At 37.2% G+C, this 25,275-nt stretch overlaps 2 protein-coding genes across 9 annotated transcripts in view; both read right to left on the minus strand.

The window, feature by feature from the left end:
• LOC138186767 (thyrotroph embryonic factor) overlaps window positions 1-25,275 on the minus strand; it is a 100,970-nt gene that overhangs the window by 59,298 nt on the left and 16,397 nt on the right. The window contains exon 1 of one of the 8 annotated variants that reach the window (XM_069126943.1): window positions 7,434-9,151. The exons of 6 other annotated variants lie outside the window; for them this stretch is intronic. In XM_069126943.1, coding sequence (XP_068983044.1) covers window positions 7,434-7,725 — 292 coding nt within the window. In that variant the 5' untranslated portion in view covers window positions 7,726-9,151. Of the gene's footprint in view, window positions 1-7,433; window positions 9,152-25,275 lie in introns of those variants that run through there. One more of the 8 variants, XM_069126944.1, reaches the window with a different exon arrangement.
• Window positions 12,498-25,275, minus strand: part of drk (growth factor receptor-bound protein 2 drk) — a 155,987-nt gene continuing 143,209 nt past the window's right edge. Inside the window, exon 7 of the transcript XR_011174984.1 lies at window positions 12,498-12,508. The gene's annotated coding sequence lies outside the window, so the exon portion shown is untranslated. The remainder of the gene's footprint in view (window positions 12,509-25,275) is intronic.

Here is a 25,275-nt window from a genome sequence, read left to right on the forward strand (position 1 = left end):
ACTCATCGCTGCGAGACTTATTGTTAGTATGCTATGCTTCTTGAGCGTTACTTTACTTGCAATATGATGCAATCGAATTTGTAATAGTCACACCAGACTGGAATACCAAGTCTCTCTATTTAATATCAATTGGTTCTTCGTAGAGATAGTGCTAATGTTTAAAAAAAGGAACATATTTCTCAGAAATGAAATCTCCTTCTTCTTAAATTGCCCCTCAGCCTGGAAAATTTTTATATAAGTAATTCTATAGATTTTGATGTTGATGGAGTTCTCGCACGTTGATGATAGTCAAACAGTGGATATTTAAACGAATTTGTATTTTTGCGAATATAATTAGAAAGACTGGGACATGGGTAAAAAATTATTTTACCTACTATACATTGTAACAGGTACTGTAGTTTGCATATTTTATATATTGTTGTATAATTAACTGCATTCTATGCATTTCCGCATTTTCAAATTTTTCATAAATACGTAAAAATACGTAAAAAACTTCAATTAATTTTTAGCATTAGTTTAATAGATATGTCTTCGGATCGCTTTTAATCAGTTTTTCAATGGATTAAACAAAAGGAACAAGACGAACAGAAATTCGTATTTAGAAATCCTAGTTCATGCTATGGAGTTCATCTAAATTCCTCGTTAGTCTGCCGAAATAGTATCATTCAAAATAAATTGTGGAAGCTGAAAACATAAAAAATCCAAAGACACAAAATATACAAAGATGATACACAACGATAACTCGCTGCTAACTGGCAAATTTTCACATAAACCATTACATTGCCTTACTTTCTCTTTTGGATGTTCCTCATCTATTGGACGTTAGACTACAAAACCATTTCTAATTAAACGTAACGTAGAACAAGCATTACGTAAGGACAGTTCAATGTTGTAATAGATTAAAAAGTGCGTATTTCGAGGAATGACACGATCCCCGGATTCGTCATTGTCATGTTGGAACGAACGTCAAAGTGCAGGACGGGCTGGTCCGCCCATCCCTAGGCATTGTGCCCCTGAAAGCAGTCCCATTCGGGATCCATTGTGTCCGGCGACAATTCGACGCGCACACACCCGACAACAACGCCGGCACACTACCGTTGCAATGAGCTCACGAGGTCGTTTAGTGTTTAGAAGAGCGTGTTGCACACACGCCATGGACGCAACTATGTACTATCTAAACGAGCGGTTAAACGACGTCGAATGACGATCGATCAACGCGTTCGTCTACCAAAGTTTCCTTTTTCTTTCGCTTTACATTCAAATCCAGATTGCTTTCTTTTTTCTCTCCTCCACTTTCGATCGATTTACGAACAAGTTATTAGATATAGATCATGTCTAGATTGATCCTGTCTCAGAGTTTTAAAATTCTAAGCCAGACAGGGTAACGGGGTGATTTGTGATTTTTAAGAGGATCGCAGGTCTAATTGTAATCTTTCCTTGTTTTTAGACGGAGATACGAACATGTACTTTATCTCGGACGATGGATCAAGATCGAAGATTATTAAGATCGATGAAGTCAAAAGCCACAGATCGTGTTTTTGATCATGCCTTTGAGAGTTTTGGAATTTGAAGTTTAACAGGGTAACGCGGTGATTTGTAATCTTTAACAAGGAATTTGTGATTTTTATTTTCCAAGAGCATCGCGGTTACGATTGTTACCTCTTGCTGCTTTTGGGTGTTAATTTATAGATTATTAAGTCTAGTGAATCAACGAGTTATTGGTTAGAGATCGTGCGTTTGATTTTCATCGTGAGAGTTTCAGAATTTTTAATCGGATAAGGTAATGCAATGATTTGCGATCTTTAAGAACTAGAGGTGAAAAGAATTGCAGTTTGTAATCTTTATCTGCTTTTAGATGGAGATAAGGATATTTACCATTCCAACGATGGAGATTAATATTAATTGGGGAAATTAGTGGGAAATATATTAATTTAGAAATTATCGAGATTGGTGAATTAACAGGTTATTAATTATGGATTATGCCGTTAATTCTCCCCGAAAGTTTTAGAATTTTAAGTCAATGAAGCTAATAAAGCGATTTGAAGTTATTTCAGAGAGGTGGTACTTGCGAAGAGGATTGCAATTACAATTATAATTTCTGTCTGTTTTTAGATGGAGGCATGAATATTTTGCTACTCAAACGATGGATTCCCTATGGATAAGGTATGTTTGATAAAAGATATCAAAATTACTACCATTTACAACACCACATATGATTTCCATGTAACATCCGTATATTTTATTTTACATTTTATTTATAATGTCAGCAAATAGTTTCTTTATGACTTTGTATTCGGTGATTCGGAATTTTCGATCTACGAGAAACTGTTTCATATAAATTACAATGTTTTACTAAGTCATAATAATATGATTAGAAAATTTCAATGTATTTTGAAAATTGTAATACAAAGTTCGAAAAGATGTATCACGTTGTAACGTAAATTCGTTCTGTTCTTACGTTGATTATTAAACGAAGAATATAAACATATGTTGCATCGTAATAATAACTTATTACGAGCAAAAAGAAAAATTGTGATCATTTGCGTAATATTTTTCGATAGAGGAAAATAGCAAAAGGAAGATCGTATTGAACTTGCCAGCATACGATAATACGACATATTTCGAGGCCTATTAAACGCGGCCAAGCGAGATGCGCACGTTAGCTTCTTGAAGCAGTTAACGTGTTAAAAATAACAGAGGTCTAAAAGTTCTTCCAGCCTGTTGCTGCCAATTGCACGATTGCCATTTCACAGCGTCCATCGCCTTTCACGCGGTTGGATTTTCCGACTCATTTCCCGGATTCTCGTGAAGCTTCCAACCTTAGTCGCTGAATCTACTTCGAATCCAAGAAAAACAGTTAGTTGCTCGTCATAATTGCAATTTCTTTAATAGACGGTTGGATAAAATTTCAAAGTTGTCACGGTGGTATTCGGGAAATAGGAAAAAATTGTGAAAAGAAACACACGTTGTTCAACGAAATGCTAATTTCTCCAGATTTTTCTACATCCTATAATCTACAAATCTTCCCGAATAATCCAATATGGATATAAGATTGTTTATACAATTATTCATAAAACTTATCTGATATTTAAAACGTAAATTTAAATAAATCCTTTTTAGCGAATAGTTTCGTTTTTAAGAATAATTCTCTAATTTCTACGAAGGAACAGTTTTCAATATTCCGATATATTCGATATTTTTGCCGCTTTTAAAAGCAAGCTTCAGAAGCTTTTAAGTTTCCAAGGTACACGAAAGGATCTTTAATTCCCAGCGTGTTTCTACATGCTTGTACGAGCAAGCGAACGCCAAGAGGAAACAGACGAGCGCAGAAAACAGAGAGGCTCAAGTGGGAAACGTGGGAGGATGCAAATGTTAATAGCCTTGAGTCGATTCCGTCGCAAGTAGGATAGGTGCATAGGTGAATTCACACGTTCGCATGTGGACACGTATGATTCATTCACGCTCCATCTTCGAACCCGTTAACTCGGACCTCCGCTTGGTTAATAACTAACTTTCGCAGTACTAATAGATTCATCGCAAACTCAAAGTACAAACTACAAATACGAGAATACCATGTATGAAAAAAAAGAAAAATAAAAGGCTGAGATCAAACTCCTACCTGCAACATGACAAATCATTATTATTGTCGCGAGAATTTCATGAAGCAAAAAGTTTTGAAAAAGAATGAAGAACAAGTGTATCTTCTCTTTTTAAAATGAATCCAACAAAGATTCATCTGTGCAATATTACGTATGAAGATCACGGGCAAACACACAGCAAGCAATTAAAATTCCAATAGTCAATATCGAGATTGTTCTTTTAATCCTTTGTAGAAATAAATATGTATTCTTCTTCTATATTTCTAGATTCTTCAATTTTAGATTCAACAAGATGTCCGAAATTACGCTCTTTATCGCCTTCTCGTGTCTTTTACGTACGTGACTTGACTTTGTGTTTTTAATCTCGAATACAGAAATAGCTCTCACCCGGAAATACACTTTGATATAATTTTATAAATATCTGTGTGATAAAATAAAGAATCTTCTGATTTTCTCAATTTTTTGTGGAATTATGAAAATGAGAATTAGATAGCCTTGTGATCGCGTTTCCTTCCAGCCTTTCAACGCTAAAAAAACGTTCGTGACACAATTTAAAAAAACGTTCGTTTTATAGGAGAGGCTTTTTAAAATGTACGAAGAAATCTTCGTGAGTCATTTGAACGACATAATAAGGCTGAGTTGACACGAGATACGCCACTTGCAGCGTCACAAAACAACTGAAAACGAGCCAGTGTTGTTGCAAAGCTAAGGCCAGGTTGATTGCGGCACAAGTAATAATTTTGCCCTCTGACGCAAAACTGATGGAATTATGAATATACCGTTTTACATGATAAATATAGAAACATAATGTAAGACCCTCTATTCGATAAAAGCAAATTTGAAGTTTTATGAGTTGCGCCGCTATCAATGCCAAGCGCCGATATAACTCAACCGAATTTCGAAACTCAAAATGAAATAAATTCCAAGATTTTAAAAATCGCATATCACGCTATCAATCTCGATCGGTACGAAACGCGGTTTTTCGAACGATAAGTCGATAAAAATATCATCCGAGGAGAAAACATCGGAATTATTTATATTGCGAGATCGTGATTCGCGATATGAAGAAGTTGAGGAAAAAGAGTAAAGGAGAAAGTCTCTACAGGAATGATCTAAGCTAAATAAGCTGATAGATCACGTCGTGATAATTGTGGATAAAATGTAGGCAACCTGGTGTAAGCAACAGGTGGGCGTTTCTATTCCGCGATTACTCTCTCCTTTTATCACGGACTGGCGTTATCCTTCTCCGACTTTCTAATCAACTTCACGTTTTCGAATTAACCAAATGGTCCACTCTACCTCCTCTAGGCGAATCTATCGTTGTGTATCGATCTTTCCTTCCAACTTTTATTACGATATCGAAACCAGTTGTAAAACAAGCTGAACAATTTTAACACGTGTACGAATCGACTATACGTTTACGCGTATTCCTGGTGGATCAACAAATGGAGGTTGAATATAGATTTGTTTTGTCTACTAAAAAAAGAAGGTAGGTAGGTAGTCTTCTAATGATAATGTTTTAGGGATATTAACAAAATTCAACTTCATTTTGGATTCACCATTATCCTTGATCATATTAAATGATCAATGGCTTGTGAATTGAAGATACTCTGAAAATACTCTGTGATCTTTCACGTTCTAATTTAACGCGGCTTTTTCTGTCACAGAAAGATTCTAAAAAAAAGCAGGAAGAAACTGTGATATGAATAAAAGGTTGAGAAATCAAGTTCTTTCTAGTTTCAAAAAACCTTGCCTTTTTTTCCTTTTTTTATAGAACGTCGTCAATCCTTATCTGTGATTTATAGCAGTTTTTCTTTTCTTCTTCTTTTTTTTTTTTAGACAAGTTGTCAACTGTTGTACGTGAATAAGGCGACCGTGGCTTTTTAATATTCATACCTTATTAAGTTACATGTTTAATGGCGAGATAATGCGAATACAGACACACGATGCAGTAATTTTTGCTACAAAAGGTAATTCACAGGCGATGCTCGACTCTTCCTGCAACAGAGTTGGCCGAGAAAAACGACGAAAACCTGTTCCACGTTTGTCACGTGTCGAAACCTACGTGACTCTCTCTATCTCTACATCTTTGCGTCTGTTTTTTTTTCCTTTTCTTTTTTATTGCTTTTCTTTAGGCTGGTGTTCAGAGCATCGCCATTTTCAGCGCACACGTACAGCGACAATGCGATCTGCAGCCGCACATGTCAGTGCCAGACAGTCTACATCTAATCAACTAGCTATTATCGATATAAATAAAGTTATTTCCATCGTAAACGTGCACCAGAACGGAAAACAAAGGAATATGCCTTTAATCGAGAATAAGAATCGATATCGTGTGTTTGTTAAAAATGTGATGCATCACGGAAATTGCCTAAAATCATCCTATTATTTCGTGGAATAATTTCACGGTTTAAGAAGGATTATTTTAGCTCTGTTTTTAATATTAAACGTATGAACGATATTTTACGAGAGGATCCAAAAACTATCAGTTAAAATGTAAGAACAGAAAGATTGTTCTCGTTGCCGGATAATTTCGTATTTCGAAGTTTCTTCTGAATTGGAAATCAGACTGATTCGATATATCAATGGTGTGATGCTCTTAACGATATAAAAAATACGACTGGTTGGAAAGCAGTAGAATCAGCACGTTGCAGCGGATTATTTTTTAAGATATGGATTTACGACTTGTTACAGGAGTTTATAAAGAGATTTATGAAGGTTCTTGATCTTATATACTGCTTAACGGGATTTTAACTAGGAACTACTGCGCGGGAAGATAGATAAATGCACGAGGTGGAAAATTGAGATTTTGCGACTCTAAGAACCGCTACACTGGCGATTCTATAAATGAAAAGATCGCAAATCTATGATTCCGCTAAGATTAATTAACCAAGATTACTAAAATACCGAGAATTGAAAGACCTACAATCCTATAAGTCAAAATTTAAGATCCTGGAATACTAAAAACATTTAAAAAATCGATGGTTTTACAATTCCAACAACTAACAAACTAAGATTGCACGATATTAAAAATCGAACGCTAAAGATATTTACAATTTGAAAGCATAAACACACAAATTTCGAAATTGTATCATCCTGTCAACAATCTTGTAAGTCTGATATAGTAAGAGAAGCTAACCAGAAGGAGTTAGCAGGAACTACTCTCGAATGTGTTGGCTGCAGGTGCATTCGATGGTTTAGATTAATGGCAAAACAGCCCTAAAATAATTTAAGTGCATGACTTTGAGAAACTAATAAAATTTTTTTGTATCTTGTTATACACTTTTTTTATCTTCTTACTATATATTCTTTGAAATTTTTGTAATTTATTTTGAAAAATTCACGATTATTTTTATTTATTATAGTGCTTCCGCATATTTTTCAATTTTGTGTCTGGCAATCGCAATAAGAACATTTAAAACATACGAAGTTGCCATACCAAAGATACAATTCGTCGATTAATTTCTGGAGAACAAAAGTCACGCGCTCAAATTCATTTCATGTTGTTCGACATTACGCAGTTCTCGTTGTCTCCCCGTAAGACTCAACGATCTTAAAGATCAACTTTCGAGGATATCTAATCTGAAAGCTAACGATACTAACATCATGTAATCTAGAAACCTGTATCCTAAGATTTTACAATCCTGGAAATCAAAATTTACAAATCCGGAAAGTCCATAAACCAAGAAATTCGCGTCATGTAACCATAAAAGCGCCGTTCAAATGCTGAAACTGGAAACCTCGTAATCCTAACAATCGTAGCAAACGTCCTCCTACCAAACCTGAAACTTGACAAAACCTGTTCAAATCCCTCGAAACACAGAATCCTCGTACCATTTACGTATACATGATGCTGCCTCCATAAATGTTGGTACTGGCTCCAACGCGAGCTGGTGCTGTCCTCGTGGATGGGCGGAAGTGGCGCGTGCACCTGATGGCCGTGCGAGGTGGGCGGTAACGGTGGCGGTGGTGGTTGTTGGGGTTGCTGTTGGTGCGCAGGCGCGACCACGATGTGAGGATGGGGCGGTTGCACCGGTTGTTGCTGATGCTGCTGATGATGCGCTTGGTGCAGCACGCCTGGTACCGGCGGTGGCGGCAATTGCTGGTACTCCATAACGCAGCTCATTCGGTTGCTTTCACGCGAGCATTTAAATCACCCCTTACTTTGTCTCCCTTGTCACTCAGTTAGTCTTTTCCTCTTACTATAAGACAACCGAATTCACTCACGGAGTTCAATCGATCTGACGATCGAAGCAGAAAGTTGGACAATTTGATTTTCTCGCCTCTATCGACTAGCTCGATTCGATTTAGAGTGATATTCGTTTAAAATAAGCAAAGAGCACTTATCAGATCTGACGAGGATCGTCTTAGAGATGCACTACCGAGGCTTCGCGGTCGCCACTGTCTCTGTTTGTCTCGGCATCTGCGCGTAATTTTATCCGCTCGCTGTCATCCGCGCAGTCTTTTTGCGCTGCCACTGGACGGACACTTGTCACCAGGCCGAGAATCGTCGACAAGAGAGGGAAAGAATCGGAGAGAGGACGAACCGAAGAGAACTACGAGGAAAATCGCAACTCCGATGATGTCAAAGGGCCACGACGGTCTTTCGCTATCAAAAATCTTGCAACTTCCCAGGGATCTTTGGATCTCAACTTCGGCCACGTGATCTCTATTCGACCACACTTTTCCTTCTTCCTATCTCTCCCCTCTTGCAACGGTGTCCTCGACCGTTCACCGAATTCATGTGCGAAATATCATCGTCCAAAATCAACATCAACAGTTCGTTGGTTCAAAATCAACACACCGATGGGAGGATTTCTGTCGCTCGCCGATGAACCGGTATTCGAGACGCAGAGCGCGCGAGTCCCGAGGTACGCGCCTCGAACACACTGAACCTCGTCGGAGAACTGAAACGTACCGCTGATCCGTTGGGCCGCGGAAGGACCTCCCGGAGGAAGAGCAGATTCGGTTCTCGGCCGGGAAGGAGAGAAGGCAGCGGCCAGCCACGGGCACGGTGTACTACTATCGTCGTCGTGTGTCGACTGTCAAAATCAGCGATCGTCAGCGTCTATCCGTGGCCGGTGTTCGCCCATTGGGCCGTCACCGTAGCCGGAAGCGTAGCTCCGATTGGCTCGCTGGCCGCGTTCCTAACGGTGGGGGAGAGACGATCACGCGCCTCGACGTCGTCCTGAGAAGCGAAGTTCCGACCGGGAGAGACAGCACGAGGAAGGGCAGAGTGGAGCCGCCAAGGGAAATCAGAGAGAGCAAGACAGACTCGCTGAGACCGTGAAGAGGGATGGACAGAGTTTCTCAGGAGGAAGGGAGAGGGTAACGTTAACCAAGAGGGAGAAAGAGGATACGCGCATGTATGTATACAAAAGGTGATGGAGAGGGGGTAAAATGTTGAACGGGGCAGGGAGGGACAGATAGGTGGATAGATAGACGGACAGGTAGACAGGAACGAATAAAAAAAAGAGAGAGAGAGAGAGAGAAAAAGAGAAAAAGAGAGGGAGAAAGAGAGGGAGAAACCGTGCGTGCGTGACTCGAAGCTGCGGCGTCCGGAAAGACACTGCCACTCGCCAACGTTCCTACGTTCCGCGCTATCTGTATTCCTTTCTCTCTCTATCTCTCTCTTTCTCTCTCTCTCTCCCTTCTCTCCGTGTCACTCCCTCTCTCGATACATCCAAGCTTCCCTACCAAGAGACCACGCGACGTTTCTCTCTCGCGAGCACACACGCGCGTACGTCCGTACCCTCCTCCACAACCCGTTCGTACCCGTCGTCTTCTTCGCGTTCACCAAACATCCGCTTTTACCCGCCCTCACCTCCCACCACACACCCTCTCCACGCTCTCTCTCTCTCTTTTTCTTTCTCTCTCTCTCTCTCTCCCTACTCGAGTGTTACGCGCAAGATTCTACCACTTCCTACTCTATCCATCTTTGTCCCTCTTCGTCGTTGTTCTTTCTTATACGTGCAGAGTTTGCTAGGTTATAGGAGAATTGTTTTGTGAAGCGAATAAGAAAACCTGTAAGGGTAGTTTCTCGCACGGTGTAGGTTAGGTCGCGGTCTTTCGAGGGAGGTTCTACTACTGGTTGTTTCTTTGCGCGTTCTCCGCCAGTGGTTTTCTCGATTTTCCTCGCAGAATAACGACAGCCAATGGGCTTCCAAGCAAACGGGGCTTCCGTATTCCGAGGCGAAACCCCGGGCCGCGGTGGTCTCTCTAGGTGTTTTAGAATGGCAAGCACAGCGACGTTGAGTTGGTTCGGAGTTTCTAAGTCTTCCAGCAGAGTTCCGTTATGACGTTGATGAAGTCTTTTGTGTTTCCTACTTTTCTGTTTCTGACGTTGCGAGAATTGTAAGTTAAAGATGGATTTGTTTATTTTTCGATATTTTCGGATATTTCTTCGCGAAAATTATTCGATTAAACCATGTACATTTCGTTATATTACCAAGCAATGTCGCTGGGCAGTTGCGGATATTACTAAACCTAGAAATCTTCAACATTAAAATCACAGTATATAAGTAATTGCAAAAGTGGATAAAGTTAAATTTATGAAACAAAAATAGCAACAATGAGAAATCTCAGACTCCTCGTTCTGCTAATTCTAGCGCAAAAACCATTACAATCGAAGAAAAAATGGCAGATCGATTCCTCTAGCTTCTTACCGAAGGTGTCTGACCACAGTTCAGAACTTTCTACTGGTAAGAACTCGCGGCGGTAGGATCAAACAAGATCCATGCTCGAAAATCAGGATTACAACACGTAATAAGTCAAGAAAGTATTCGAGCACCTGTACAAACCTCTCATGAACATATTATACGCGTATTATACGTCCAGATTTTGAAATTCATTTGCTATCGTTACACTGATGAAGTCTGAAACAAATCTAAAAATGTACATAGAAGCTGCAATTAATAAGCCTCGATATTCAGGCTAAATATCGTATTTAGCGCTGATTAAATGTTTAATAATCCTAATTCTTTAATTCTTTACCAAATACACTTTTGTGTATACATTTTTTTACATTTTTAAAACGCTTTCAAATTTCACCAATATGATCATGACACGGCACTAATGAAATTTCAAAATATTTTAAATATAATACATACACGATATATGCATCAAAGAGTTTTTTGATAAACGTTCAAATACTTCCTTCAGCTTTTGTAAATACTTTTTTCAAGATTCGTGGCTCATAGAATTATCGGAAGGCTACCACAGATGACTTTCCGTTTCGATGGCGTGACGAATTAGAAAAAAGGGAAAACTAGAACAAACGACGCTTCGGACGAAGAGGATAGTTGATGCTGTCCCCGTTTTCTATGTCGGGCCCGACCCACTTCCTGGTGCGTGGTTTCGATCGTGACCGATCCATGAAATTAACAGTAACGGAGCGGCCGTACTCGCCGTGTAAAATCGAAAGTGGCGAAATACCGCGACGCCGTGGCGTTCGAGAGGGGACAGGCCCGTTTCATGGTGGTTCCAAGGTGGGGAACAGAGAGAGTTTCCTCGCCGAAGAAAGATTCTAACGGCCACGCACCACACCGTCGCCTCCTTCTATTCGCGTGTTCCTTAGATCGTCTCAAGTACCGGCGCCTATTTTCGATTTCTAATTTCAATTTTTAATTTCAATTTCTAGTCTCAATTTCTAATTCCGATATTTAGTTTCAATTCCTAATTTCGATTTCTAATTTCAATTCTTAATTTATGACCAATAAAAAAGATTTACGACCGATTCGGAAACTTTCAAAATTACGTTTTTCTGTCTATGAATTTTCCAACTGAACATTATAATAATTCATATATATTATAATTCAATGCAATTAACGCATTTAATGTGGAGCTAATTCTGTAATTTATCACGTCACTTGGGAATTTCCCCTTATCTTAGCAAATCGCATCTTTTCATTCATCCTCATAATGTAGAATTCCCTCACATTGATTAGAAGAATTTACGCGTATCTACAAATGAATCTTTCACGAACATGTGAGAATTCTTTAAAATATCACTTCTGTCCAAGTGATACGATCAGGAATCAGAATCACGAATTAGAATCACGAATCAGGTATGTTTAAAAGTCCTCGAATTCTGATGGTACTCAGTGTTTTAATATTACTAAGTATTACTACCCCTTCTTACCTTTTATACGTGCAATTATGCTACACTGATTATACAAAATATTTATGCGCAATACACGTGTTACTCCCGTGTTTTGTCATTCCTAATGAATACACCATTTACCATCTCAAGAGGAAAAATTAAAGAAAACCATCGAAACAGCGGGTGTTCTCGAAGTATTTATGCCACGCTGATTTTAAAAGATACTTATGCATATATGACACATACCTTGTATGAGAAATCTTCAAGTATTGACAACAAATGTAGAGCATGAATGACTAAAAGATCTTTCAATTATTCAACACCTGCAATACTTTACAATTTAGTCGGTATCTTCGACTTTTTTCAAACAATGATAAATACTTTCATTTCAATTTAGAAATTACGCGAACCTCAATCTGACGTAAACCGTATTAAATTTCGTCACTTTTATTTCGTGATTCGTCTATTACAGTTTAATGTAACCCAAAGCCAAACCACAAGTTGAACTTTTTTAACGTTACTAGTTTCATAACCTTTTCCTCATTTGAATATCTTATTAATAGACATTGAATTAAACTTCCTTTTCAACTGTTTACCATTTACTTTCTGTCGCTTCATTAGCTGTGGATTAGCCTCGTGTTTAGTTTTACCGTAGGTATTAAAAATACTTCGAATTTTTCGCAATACTTTTTAAAACGATATTTTACCTTCCTAAATAACCCTTTTCGGTATATCCAAGTTTGAAAAAAAGAACGTAGATACCGACCAAATCGTAAACTATTCCTAAAGCAAGCTGTTACCACGTCTACTCTTCATTAAACGCTTCATCATCGCGACAGAAAAACGAGAAAATCAAAGAAAATGAGCAATATCTTGGTGTTGTCGAATAAGGCTGGAAGAAAACGATGGCTCTTACTTCACCGGACAACTTGGAAGAGTTCCCATTTCGTTTTCGTTCGCATCGACGACCTTTCTCTTCGTCGCTCCCTCGCTGGAGAAAGGGAAAAAAAGCAACGGTGGAGGGAAGATGCCGACGTTAATTCTGCTGGAACCGGCATAAAGCTCTGAATCACCGGTGAACCGGTCCCGTACCCGTAAAACGCGATGCCTGTTGTGCGAACGCGGAAACCACGAGGAGCCAGCAGTCCTCGCGCGGGTCACGGAAGGATTCCTTTCTCCTCCTCCGTTTCGTTGTCGTCTCTTCCTCCTTATATTCGCCCATTCTTCCTTCTTTCATCCTTTCTACTCATCCTTCTCCTTCCCCCTTTTTTTATTTTCATCGCCGTCGCCTTCGTGTTCTCCGACCAACAAAAGTATATCCTCCTCCCTGTTCTTTGTACATCCTCCCTTTTGTCAGCCAACAGATGATATACCTTTTTTAGTTTGAATGCTTGTTTTGCCACGATGAATCGACTTCTGCTGTGTCATCGACCTAATTGGATTACGATAATGGGAGAACGAGCGAGTGTCGAGGTGAGGTAACGTGTTTCACAATGAATGGATGCCGAAAATATTAGTCTTCTTTCCTTGTTTACTCGTCGAGGTCGAACATAAGTAGGGAAATTTGCGAAGATATTCGCAAATATTTTTCAATATTGTTTGTGGAAATTTTTATTGGAAATCTTATCAAGTTTAAAATACTAGTCTCAAGCCTATCCTAGTCGAATTACCGAAATCTGTTTACCAGATCTACTACTTATATTTTGCCTGTTATTTACATACATTATATGTACATGTGTATGTATGTATACTGCAATAGCTGTATACTATGATAATAATCTAGTCTAATAAGCATCTAAGTTGCCTTTGCGTCGCTAATTAACGTTAACAAGCCTACTTAGAATTCTCAATAGAGAATTGATAGCGAAGAGCTTTAAAAGAGAGAGAAATAAAAATGCAGTGTAGGTCAAGTCTAAGTATTATTTGTGTAGAGTGCAGATTTTTGTGCATTCCTGAGAAATTTAAATTTGCAAAAATGTGCAAGATGCAGGTAATATGCAAAAATACATAAAATACCGAAAGCATAGTATTTTCTATAATATTTAGTAGGTAAAACAATTTTCTACTTAGATTCCAGTATGTTGATCATATTTATAAAAATTTAAATTTGCATAACAATCCGCAGTCTAATCATTAATTTAGGATTGACGAACTGTATACCACAGTTTTGGTAGTTTGTTTAGAATATATTAAAAAATATGAAATTATAAAATTGCATTGCATAAATTAATATCACTGCCATACTTTATTTTAAAATTGTATCCCTATCAAAGTACATATACTGAATCTCAGTACTTTACCATTACTATAATGAATCTCAATACTTCACTATTACTATATCAAATTTATATCAAGCACATTGAATCTTAACACTTTAGCCAGAAATCTCCCTACATTTTTTTCTATTAATTATAAAAATCAACTATGGTTTCTATCTCTATCTATCCGAAGCAAGTATATTGAATTTATATCAAATATATTGAATCTTAATACATTTTTGCTATTACTATGTTAAATCTGTATCAAGTTATATTGACTCACAACAGTTTACTAAAAAAATCTCTCTATATTTCTTCCGTCAATCATAAACTCAACTATGATTCCATTCTTACCAAAAGAAATATATAAACGTATCTACATGAATCTTTGAAGTATTACTGTATCAATTCGTACTCCACTTTGTGCCAATACTACGACGTCAGAAACGATGAAAACTAGTATAACAAGATGTCTGGTTTTTTCGAACGAGGCCGGAGATCTCGATGCGGGCAAAGACGCTTTCGTTTCCCGGCTAAAGGTTAAACTGTTGCTACGGTCTAACGATGCTACACGAAATGGGAATCGAGACAACCTGTTGATCCTGCCGCTTCCTTTCACTCCTGGTGTATCACGAGCGAAGGAGAAAAGAGGTGAGACGTTCCGACTGATTTACCGCAACACGTTCTTCATATTTCGTAAGCAACCCGGGAATCAGGGATGTTTCGTGAATTAGGCCAGCTTTTTTTCAATTCCACAATAATAAAACGATTTATACCGATGGATAAAACACTTGTTGTGATTGTAAATCATGGATAGAGAAATCGTGTTGTTAGAATTTTTGGTTACGCTTCGTGATTTTAGAGATACTTCTCGGTTTCCGATGGAATTTCGTTGTTATGATCTTTACTTACTATAGTTCTTTGAAACTACGTATTAAACACTTTCCTTGATCTTTGTTGGAGAATTCAAAATAGATTTAAAGCAAATGGAGATGTTTTATGTCAGTGTGTATTAGATATTATATTTAATTTGTAAATTATGTAATTTTAGAAAATTTTTTCCAGCAAAGTGTCGAAATTAATATAATAAGCTGCATAAAAATCAGAGTAATCAGAGTAAATATTTTACAATCGACTTCTAAAAATTATCTTTCAATAATAAACCAAGCAATTTCTAAAAATTTTCCAGCTAGTCACCTTGATTATCGATAAATTTCTAAAAATAAAATTCTAAAAGAAAATTTTTTAAAACTATGTTACTACATCCCATAAAAAATCCTTTATTAATTAAAAGCTCCCAACGTCTCATCCAATCCTCTACATTTCCAAGATTCGAAATTTGATCGACACGTGTTTTTCAAACAAGCATCACCTTAAAAATTTCTTACAGAAATCAGAGAGGAGAAAGAATCCGAAAAAGAGGATTAAAATAATGGGGAAGAAAGTATGCGAACAGATTTATTCAATCGAGATTTGATCACCGGGAGTGGCTAACGTGAGCGCGAAAAAAAAAAATAAGAATGTGGAACTCGTCTAACGGGTGTCCGGAAGAAAGCGGTCCCATTTCGGCCAAGCGTGCTGCTTTTCGTGGCCGAGTTACTGACAAAATTTTGGGAACGGCCCTTCCCAAGTGAGAAAAACAAGAAAGAGGGCGAATGGAGTGGCGAACCGATTCCGGAGCCGCGGTAGGAGAAACGGCCAAGGCACATTTCACTAGGAGGAGAAAGTCCATTGCCGAAAGTTCTCGTTTTCACATGTCTGGCCCCTGGATCTTCCAAGGCTAACTCTACTCTGACAAATGTGAAATTCTACTCCCGTGAAATCGTGGACAATTATGGTAAAAATCCTTGATTCTGATTCTTTTTTTGTTTCTTCGTTCCTTTTTTTTTTTTTTTTTTTTTTTGTTTTGCTTCAGTGAGATATGTTGAATATAATTGAATCAATGGTAAAGATAGCTTTAGGTGAATAGCTTTAGGTTTCATACGAATCCGTTTATTGCTGTTAATATTAAAAAATGATTCATATAGATGAAATTGATCTATATAATTTTTTTTGAAAGTTGTCCATGCATTCTCTATCCGTTTGTAACAGTCTATAGATTTAATTTTGGTGTTTATTAAATGTGTTATTAAATAATGTTTATTACTATTGATATTAAAAAACGATTCATATAACTGAAGTTAATTCAACTAATTTTTCAAAGTTGTGAATGTCTTCTTTTAATTCGTTTGTAACACTTGGATTGATTATGGATCTAACGTTGCTATTAATATTGAATAATATTTGTTGCTATTAATATTAAAAATGATTTATATAATGAAAGTTGATCTAACTAATATTTCGAAGATACGAACGTTTCTTTTGTTCATTTGTTATATATCAGGGATTTAAGAATTAAAATACTCGAAATTGTACGTTAGAAACAGAGAATTATAATACGAGTCATGTAGAAAGAAGAACGTTAAATATTCGTGTCTTAGATACGGAAAATTACTATTAGAATAATTATATTAACGTAAGAATGATAAATAGTAAAGTCCTGATAACGTAGAAATATAAAATCCAAACGCTAATGACTTAATAAGAAAAGAAATTATCAACTCGTAAAATCCTTATCATCTGCAATTTTTATACGAACAATGATCGATCATACATAATTTTTATAATCGAGCCACACACAGGAAGTAAGGGAAAAAACGAAGAATAGAATCGAGCAATTATATTTCGTTTTGAAAAGTGACGTTTCGCGACTTATTTAATCGGCAAAACCCACGATTGCATTGACAAGATCCAAAAATATCGTGGCGGACAAAAGAGAAAGCAATTTATTATGTGCTCGTTCGAAAGTGGAACATTCGATATGCGCTTAAAAATAGTATCACAATGCCCGTAACCAAACGATATTCGTAATGTCCAACGATATTTCCCCTTGTTTGTTTCTATTTTTCTTCTAAAATACATTAACGCCACTTTACTGACCTTATCCAAACCTGCTGATCAACGAAATCTATTAAGAACGACGCTTCGTATATGAAGATCGCATGATAAGAACATGACGAGCACATTCTTATCGATTTTTTTACTCTAATACCACTCTGTGATCGAATAGAAATAACTGAAAATGAAAACTGTTTTCTGAAAATGAGCTGTTGGGTTCGGAGACGTAAATTTTCTAAGAACACGCGATGCTGATAAATTGAACAAGTTTTATAAGAACCGAAAATATAATTATTAAGCAATATTTTAAAGCAATGAGAAAATATTTTCAGTTTTGTGGAAGTCATGTATATAGTTATTAATATAGAGCAATACGGTGACAATTTTAAAGGAAATGAAAAACGCACGCTATTTTACATAATTATCAATATTAAATTAAAATTCAAATTAAATAAAACGTATAAATTGCTAGGATATGCTGACAATTTCGAATGGAATGGAAAAATACATACAGTGTAAAAATACGTATATTTCTGTAAAAGCCAAATGTATAATTTAAGGCAAGCAACGTGAAAACTAAACAGCAAAATTTTGAACACATTGAAAGTTGAAAAAATACATAAAAGGTCAAAGGTATTTCTGCGGAAAAAAGACAACAAATATGACTTATCGTGTTCTTTCCTTATAGTCGTTATATCCTATGGACAAAGGGGTTACGACTTTTCTTCACCATAGAGACTCGAGAATTGATAACTTCACAGCTGACGAGCAGATGTTGCTACCGTCATAAAGCGTTTATGTTATAAATTGCGCGGAGGAGCCTGTATGTTTTACCGACACCTGACAATTAAAGAAACGACGTGTACAGAGCATATGTTGTGATCACGGAATGCACGTTAACGAGGTAGCGAGCCGAGATCGCGTCCAAGGATCGAACCAGGATGAAAATGTACTTCACTGTGCGTGAAGCCTCGATTTTCGAGGATTGAGAAAACAAATTTCGAAAAAAATTACGAAATTTCAATATTATTATATACATCTCAAGGCGAGAAGCTTGAAATGATTTCAATTTGCGTCATTGCTTTATATATTAATTATCTATGTTAATTAATTACGTAACATTAGAAATACCAGAGTTCCTTTTCTTTATTATCTCTATTAAGAATGCTCTATTTAAATCCAGCCTTTAAAAACGGTTGCTAAAGACATAAATTATGCTACTGTTATAAATATAACATGGAAGAAGAACAGATGATCTCCCCTTGTTTAGCCTCTTACGAGTCAGAAGCTTGGCGATAATTACAAGTTAATATTGAAAGATATCGCAAGTTTTCTCAGAAAGCAGCAAACTTCTTTCCTCGGTCCAATTAGTTTCTAAAAGTGACACGTTTTTCTTTTTGTTGGCAAAGTTCGTGCCTCCTATTTCGCCAACGCAAAGTCAACCAATTAAATGCGAACGTTGAGCGTAATTACTCTTTCCTCGTCTCCGATAATTACACACGTTTCTGATGTAAAAAGCGGTAGAAATCGCGGAGCTTCGGAATTACTTTGTATCCTTGAAAACGAATTATCTACTTGCACGCACTATCTTTCAAATGAATTTTTCTTTCATTTAAATGACCAGCCAGAGCAAGCTTTTTCCATTCGCTACGAGTTTTGTTGAAATCTATAGAATTTCTGATATAAATTATACAGGCTGTTTCAGACTATGCGGATCGAAGGTACGGGGTAAACGAAGAAGAAAAACTTGCATAAACGTACAGCAGATACGACTTGGTTTTCGAGTTGCAGCTTCTTTAGCGTTGTTTCTTCGAAACATTTCCCTCTCGGGCAAATGGCATTTCAGAAACCGTTCACCGTATATTATACAGATACCTAGTTCTTACGGCAATACGCTCAGCAAATCCATACGTAAGACGCGTGTCAGTCGTTTCGCAATTTCTGTGAATAACTCATTTTCACGACGCCACTACCATAAATTCGGAATAATCTTGCTGCACCGGACGTGCGAGTCTTTTACGCGGGAACTCGACGGGCGACGTTTTACCGTGCGATATCGCCGTGATCTGTATGTCTGTTTTTGTTTCTTCTTGATAGGAAAAGAAAGAAAGAAAGACGGTCGCCTGTGTGCACGTAGCCTTACACTGACTGCTCCATTCATAACGCGGCGCTTGCACGACACTCGAACCACGCAGCAAAAGCAGTATACACCAACATTCCAATTCTTGGTCTTATCTACACAAAAGATTGCTGCAACACAAAATAAGCTATAACTCGAAAATAATCACGTATACAAGGTGTCGCACGTAACGCGACTCGCTAGTTCTCTGCCGTTTGCGGCCATGTGACAAGGAACGTTTCGAATAACCGTATTTTAATCGTGTGGAGTTTACAAAAAATGTGCTAGAGGTAGAAAAAAGATTTCGAAAATACACTGTCTTTATAAGGAAACCACTTTGAATGACATATAATAAATGGGACCATACGTTGTCTCGACCATTTTTCTCTCGAAGACTATGGTCTAGCGGATAACAAAGTTTAATATTTTGCATTTGAGATGGAGGAATGAAGGTAGTATACGAAACATGTGCTTAGTATGGAACGTGATCGTATGTTTGCAAAGAAGTGCCGTAATGCTGCGGTGAAGTTTAAAACTACTAATTACAACGTCGTCCGCGAGCAATTATCATTTGCGTGAATACGATCGTTTTAGTAATGTGCCGTTAAGCGTGTTCTTTTCTCGCCGTGACTTTTTATATTCATTTACAAAGAAGGTTTGCGTGACATTAAAAGTAAATTATTCGGTCAGTTTCTTTATTAGTTTGGAGTCTTAACATTATCGACTAATTCTATCATCATCTATAAATTGTTCTTCGATTAATTCAACTTCGATCAATTCAACGATACTTGATCAAAGACAGAGACAGCTTACGAATATTCGCAAGAGAAGCGAACTGACAAGGAAGGCAGTTGTGAGTCGAAATTGGATGACAACGCAGAATGTTTATTTGGTTCGCGTGTGTAGGTATTTTAATTCTCAGTCGCTCATTTTCGCAACTGTGTCTCTCGCGCATCGAATTGACACAATGAGAAGATCGATATGAACAAATGAAGAGATAAATAATTCATTTTCCTCTTCGTCGTTCACACGCATTCGCGTTAGTTCTCCTTCACGGATTTCATTCACACGTTTTCGACCTCGCATTGCTTCCATCTTGATGATCTCAGCTTTGTCTCGCAGCGAGAAGAAGCGCGAAGAGAAGGCACAAACGTCTCTTCCTCCCTTCTTCATATTCACACCAAATGTTGATACTCGAAGCAATACGCGTCTAGCTGCATTCTCAAGAAGTTGTACAATGAATGTATAATTATCGTGCAGGCGTAATTACAAAGCGATATACTAGCTATCGATAGACTCGATAAGAATAATGTTAAATTGATAAACAGGGTCCTTTATGTAACAAACATTGTCACACCTTTCTGTCGCATGTTTTGTCATTAAACTATACTAAATGTATATGTTCCATGTCAGAAAAGATAAAAGTCACAAAGTCCCGGATCGATCTTTCTACAAATGACAGAATGACATCATCTCTTGCATTTACACTTTTTTTTTTAATGGGAACCTTCCTTTTCTTTCCCATGCATCGAATCCTCTCGTTATTCTACGAAACAGGATACCAGATTATTAAAGTAACATGGTCGAAAAGTGATTAGTTTAACATTAATTTATTATTTTGCAAAATTCAAGTTACAATATCTTTGAAACTAGTAATCAATTTTCGACCCTGTTATTCTAATACGTTTTTTCTCGTAGAACAACGAGAGAATTCGATGTATGCAAAACAGAAAGGAAGGTTTCCATTAAAAAAAAAATCACTCTGAACCATTCGTCTTTCTCCTCTTTAATTTTTTCCTCATAATTATCGTTTACTGGAAGAACGCTATAATAATAAGTAACAGCGTGAACACCCTCAGGTGTTACATCAAATTGACGAGGCTCGTGCGAGTAATTAGCGAAAAAAGATCCTCGTACAGCGCGTTAATAATCTCCATGAGTTTTCTTCTATGCTATTATCCCATATAGATTCCACAACTACGGAATATCTCAACTACACCGCGATTAAAAATCTATTTCTATGAAAATAAATTATAGTTAGAAATACTTCGCCTGCCTTAAATCTTCCAAGCTATCAATTCAAAAAATCGAAACTATGTCACACACCAGGACCCGATTAATTTCATCTTCTTGTCAATCCTCGACCAGACCTTCGTCGTCCAGCATCCCTCGACCCTTATCTATTCTTAAAATTTCCACCCGTCCATCGAATTCTCTGCGATTCATCTGCATAACGAAGAGCCACAAGGAAGAATCGTCCATTAGTGGTATAATTGGCATACTTGTCGTCCTATATATTTAACCTAATCAGAGCTAACGAACGAAAGGACAGAAGAAGGAGGGCCGTTGAAGGCGAGAAACGTGATTTTCTGTTCTGGTCAAAGGTCGAGAAAACGAGAACGGTTCGTTAGACGAAACACACGCGTTCGGGACAATCGATGAATTTTTCCGAGTAAATCGCGATAATGGCGATGGGACTGGCTCGTTATGCACTCCCGAGGTAAGCTCGTTAGCTCGTTCGAGTACATAGACAGAGGCTTATAATTATAATCAATCACCGTTCAACGAATGGGGGAAAAAAAGAAAAGGAGAAACAAATGCAAAGAATGGAAAAATCGTGTGAACGACAAAGATGAATAGTAATTTTATTATATAAGCGTTTCAACCCCGGTTGTCGTGAAAATAGTTTTGTTCTCCTCGATCGATTATGTAATCGGTTAGAGTAGCGAGAAATGGTAATTGCTAGAGATATCGAGGAAAGTGGGGGAGGGATTTGTTAGAAGGGAACGCGATTCGAGCAGATGATAACGCGGTTTTCCTTTGTACGATCGTGATTATTCAGATGGATCGAGGGGATCAATTATCGAAAGTCGGTCGTGTCCATTGTGACGCGTTGTAATCTCCGATGTTACGTAAAGTTGTGCGTTCCAACCCTTTCTGCTCGTTTCGCTTTTTTCATTTTTTTTTTTTTTTTAATTGGAATGCATACATATTGGGAGCGAAAAGCTTGGAAAACTTGGATTTCGGTAATTGGCGTTGTTTTTCGGTGATCGCTTCGATGAAGTTTGCCAAGAAATCTTTGAAATTCCACGATTTGTCGTGCTAAGAAATTTAGATGCTTCGGGTTGGAATGTTGTAAGCGGAAAGTTGGGGAAAGTTAAAAGTAAAAATTAGGGCGCTTGTGAGGTAATTTGAATTTTGTAACGTGGCGATATCTATGTCTTTATCTATGATTTTCAAAAGTCGCGGATCCTGAATCACAGAAGATCGAAAGCATAGAAAAATTGATGATAAAAATGGAAAAATTGTTATTATAAAACGAAAGCTTGAGAATTGACCTAAGAATTGATCATCAAGGTTTGTAGTAGCGGTTCGTAGTTTGTACAAACCTTAAACTTTCCAAATCTAATACAGTTCATGAAAGGATCTTCAATAGTCGGAAAGAAATTTTGTCCTTAACATGTCTCTTCGCTTTACCAAACGATTCAAGATCAAGATTAATTTCGATATCTTCTCCAAACTCTGCCAAGAGTAAATCACATTATCCGAATTGGCTGTTAGAAAGAGAAATAAATTCATTTCTCAGGGACGAACACTTGGCAACCGATGTGACGTCTTTCGTTTAATGAATGAAATTAAGATAGTACCAGTCGCCCGTTTGAATTAAAGCCAAACCAAATGTTTCGTTAATCCTACTATTCTATTCACATTCGCACCTCCTACAAAAGTATGATGTTTTAGCTGCGTTGTAAGATTTATACGACGAGCTTTCCAACAAGAACTTTGCACTAAATCGAACATTAACGTGACGATATAAAAGAAATCACGAACTCACGTGAAAATATTAACGTTACAATGTAATTGCATCCTTCAGAAAAGTCAAAATTTATGCTCAACTACAGAATCGAGATAGAAGAAAAGTGTTCGAACGATCTTCAAAAGAGAATAACTTTTTTGAAACTTATGACTTTCAGCGTGTGACTGTATATATGTATGTATTATATTATATGCATTTATCATGTGTAATTTCATTATATGTACCACGCAAAATCAGACAGGTAAACAAATTTTCCAATCTGCATGTACTACAACGAAGATAAATATAATTGTGCCAAGTCATCCATGACTTTAATAGTCAACACGACCATAAATCTTAATTTAAAATAGAAGGATATTAATATAGAAAATTCAACAAATTTGCCATAAAATTCGATTCGTTATTTTTATCTGATGTACCCAGAAGTCAAACTAATTAATGTTAATTTTAATCATCCTCACAGTTTAGTTTTTCGTAAACTATGCACAATACGCTTGTCGTATCCTTAAGCCGAATAATCATATTTCTAGTACGTGAAACAATTTCAAGCTCGTAGATGTCGTACGATACAAAAGCTGAAGAACTATGAAAGACTATGTTGCTGAACTTTTTCCTATATATTCTGTACGTCGATAAATTTCTATTATCTTGGAATACCGAGGGTCGGTGTAAATTCGAAGTCAGCTCTTCCTTGAATTTCTCCGGAGATCAACCTTTGACTTCTGGCTGACAAAGGAGATTTAAACTCGTGTATATAGCTGTACAGAGGATTCTGTCAGTCCTTGTGCCTCTCGCTTTCCGAAGCACTCTGCTTTTCCTTTTTCGTCTGATTCCTCTATCTTCGAAATCATATTTCCAACATCGATACGCCACGTCTTTACTCTCGAGAAATTCTTCTAGTTCTCGTTCATTAGACTCTTATTAAATACGAAAATTACTCTTACGAAACAAACTCTTATCGAAGATAATAGGAGAGGAAAATTGGAAAATTTTCTATGGACGTTAACGAATATTCAAAAATCTCTAAGCGATACGATGGGAATAACTATTCTCGAAATTAGAAAATTCTTAAACCGTTTTATATCTTGCGAAACTCTGATAAATCAGGATATGGATGAGAAGAAAAATTTCCTTTCAGCGAACCGAGATAAAAATAGATCAAAGTTGCCATTTTCTCGTTATCTTCCTGCAACCGCATGCATCGAGTCATCCCACAATGTGCTTTTTTTAAAGGACCAATTTAAAACAACAAGAGTTGTTACTATCGGAGTATCGGTACTATCATCTGTATATGAAAGTATATGAAAATTAACGACTGCGTCACTCACAGGATGACCTAATATTTTACCACTTTCTGACTCTCTTTTAATGTCAATCATAATTCTACTTTGACGATATCGAGCTTAGTCCTAATTTTCGATTCTAATTTTAACCTAACCGCATAGAACCTAACGAAGTTAGATTGTCTACGTTTAAAAAACACGAACGCGATGGAAGATCGAAGAAAGACAAATTTTTAATGGAAACTTCACGCAGCTATTATCAAAGATTTTCCATCGAAATGTCTAGAAGTCAATGCGTCGATCACGCAGGGAAAGAAGATTTAACAGTATAATAAATAATGGGAAAAACCAACCAGCTTGACACGCTCGTATCCTTGAGCGCGTATTAACGTAACGATAAACAGGATTGATGAAACGATCAGGCGCAATACGAAACGAGAATACGCACGACGTATCAATACGCTGTTATTATTACCAAGTGTAATTATACATGTCCATAACGAGCCGCCCTGTGGTAATGATGGAAAACTATTTGAATAACAGGGTGAAGCGAGATGAATAAAGCGATGTCAGCGTGAAGAGACGTGTTTTCAGCGACTAAACTGCTCGTTAAATTCCAATAAACGCATCGTATCGTCTATTTCTTACATACATATGTAGAATACATATGCGTCTTCATTTAAAAGCTGCTGTTCTTCCAAAGTGAAAATTATGTCCAATGGCTACAAAAAGGCATTTGCCGTTTTTATCAGTTTCTGCGTTTCATTCGCACATCATTAAATTTTTGTAGTCACGTGAAACGTGATTACTAAATCACTAAAATTAAACGAGCCTATGAAGTTTCATACAGTGTCCGGCCGAATAAAACGTGTAAGAGCGGTCCACCTTGTGGAAAAGTAAGAAAACAAATATAGAATAACACGTTTTCATTCGCGGCTTGGAGACTGGGTAGAACTAGATAATCGGCAGTAGATCTACGCGTGAAAACAAGTCAAAGTTGCGGAATAAAATTTCTTCGCAAGACGCTTTGCTTCCGAGGGAAATAATTTGAAAATTTACTATACGCGTGCACTAGCCGCTAAACTCTAGTTTCTTGAAAATGAAACCCTAAACGGAAAAATTTGATTCTACACTCTCGTTTTGTTTTTACACGTAGGATAA

The sequence above is a fragment of the Bombus flavifrons genome, chromosome 14 (genome assembly GCF_040668555.2).
Source record: "Bombus flavifrons isolate JBK064 chromosome 14, iyBomFlav1_principal, whole genome shotgun sequence".
Classification (NCBI taxonomy): Eukaryota; Metazoa; Arthropoda; class Insecta; order Hymenoptera; family Apidae; genus Bombus; species Bombus flavifrons.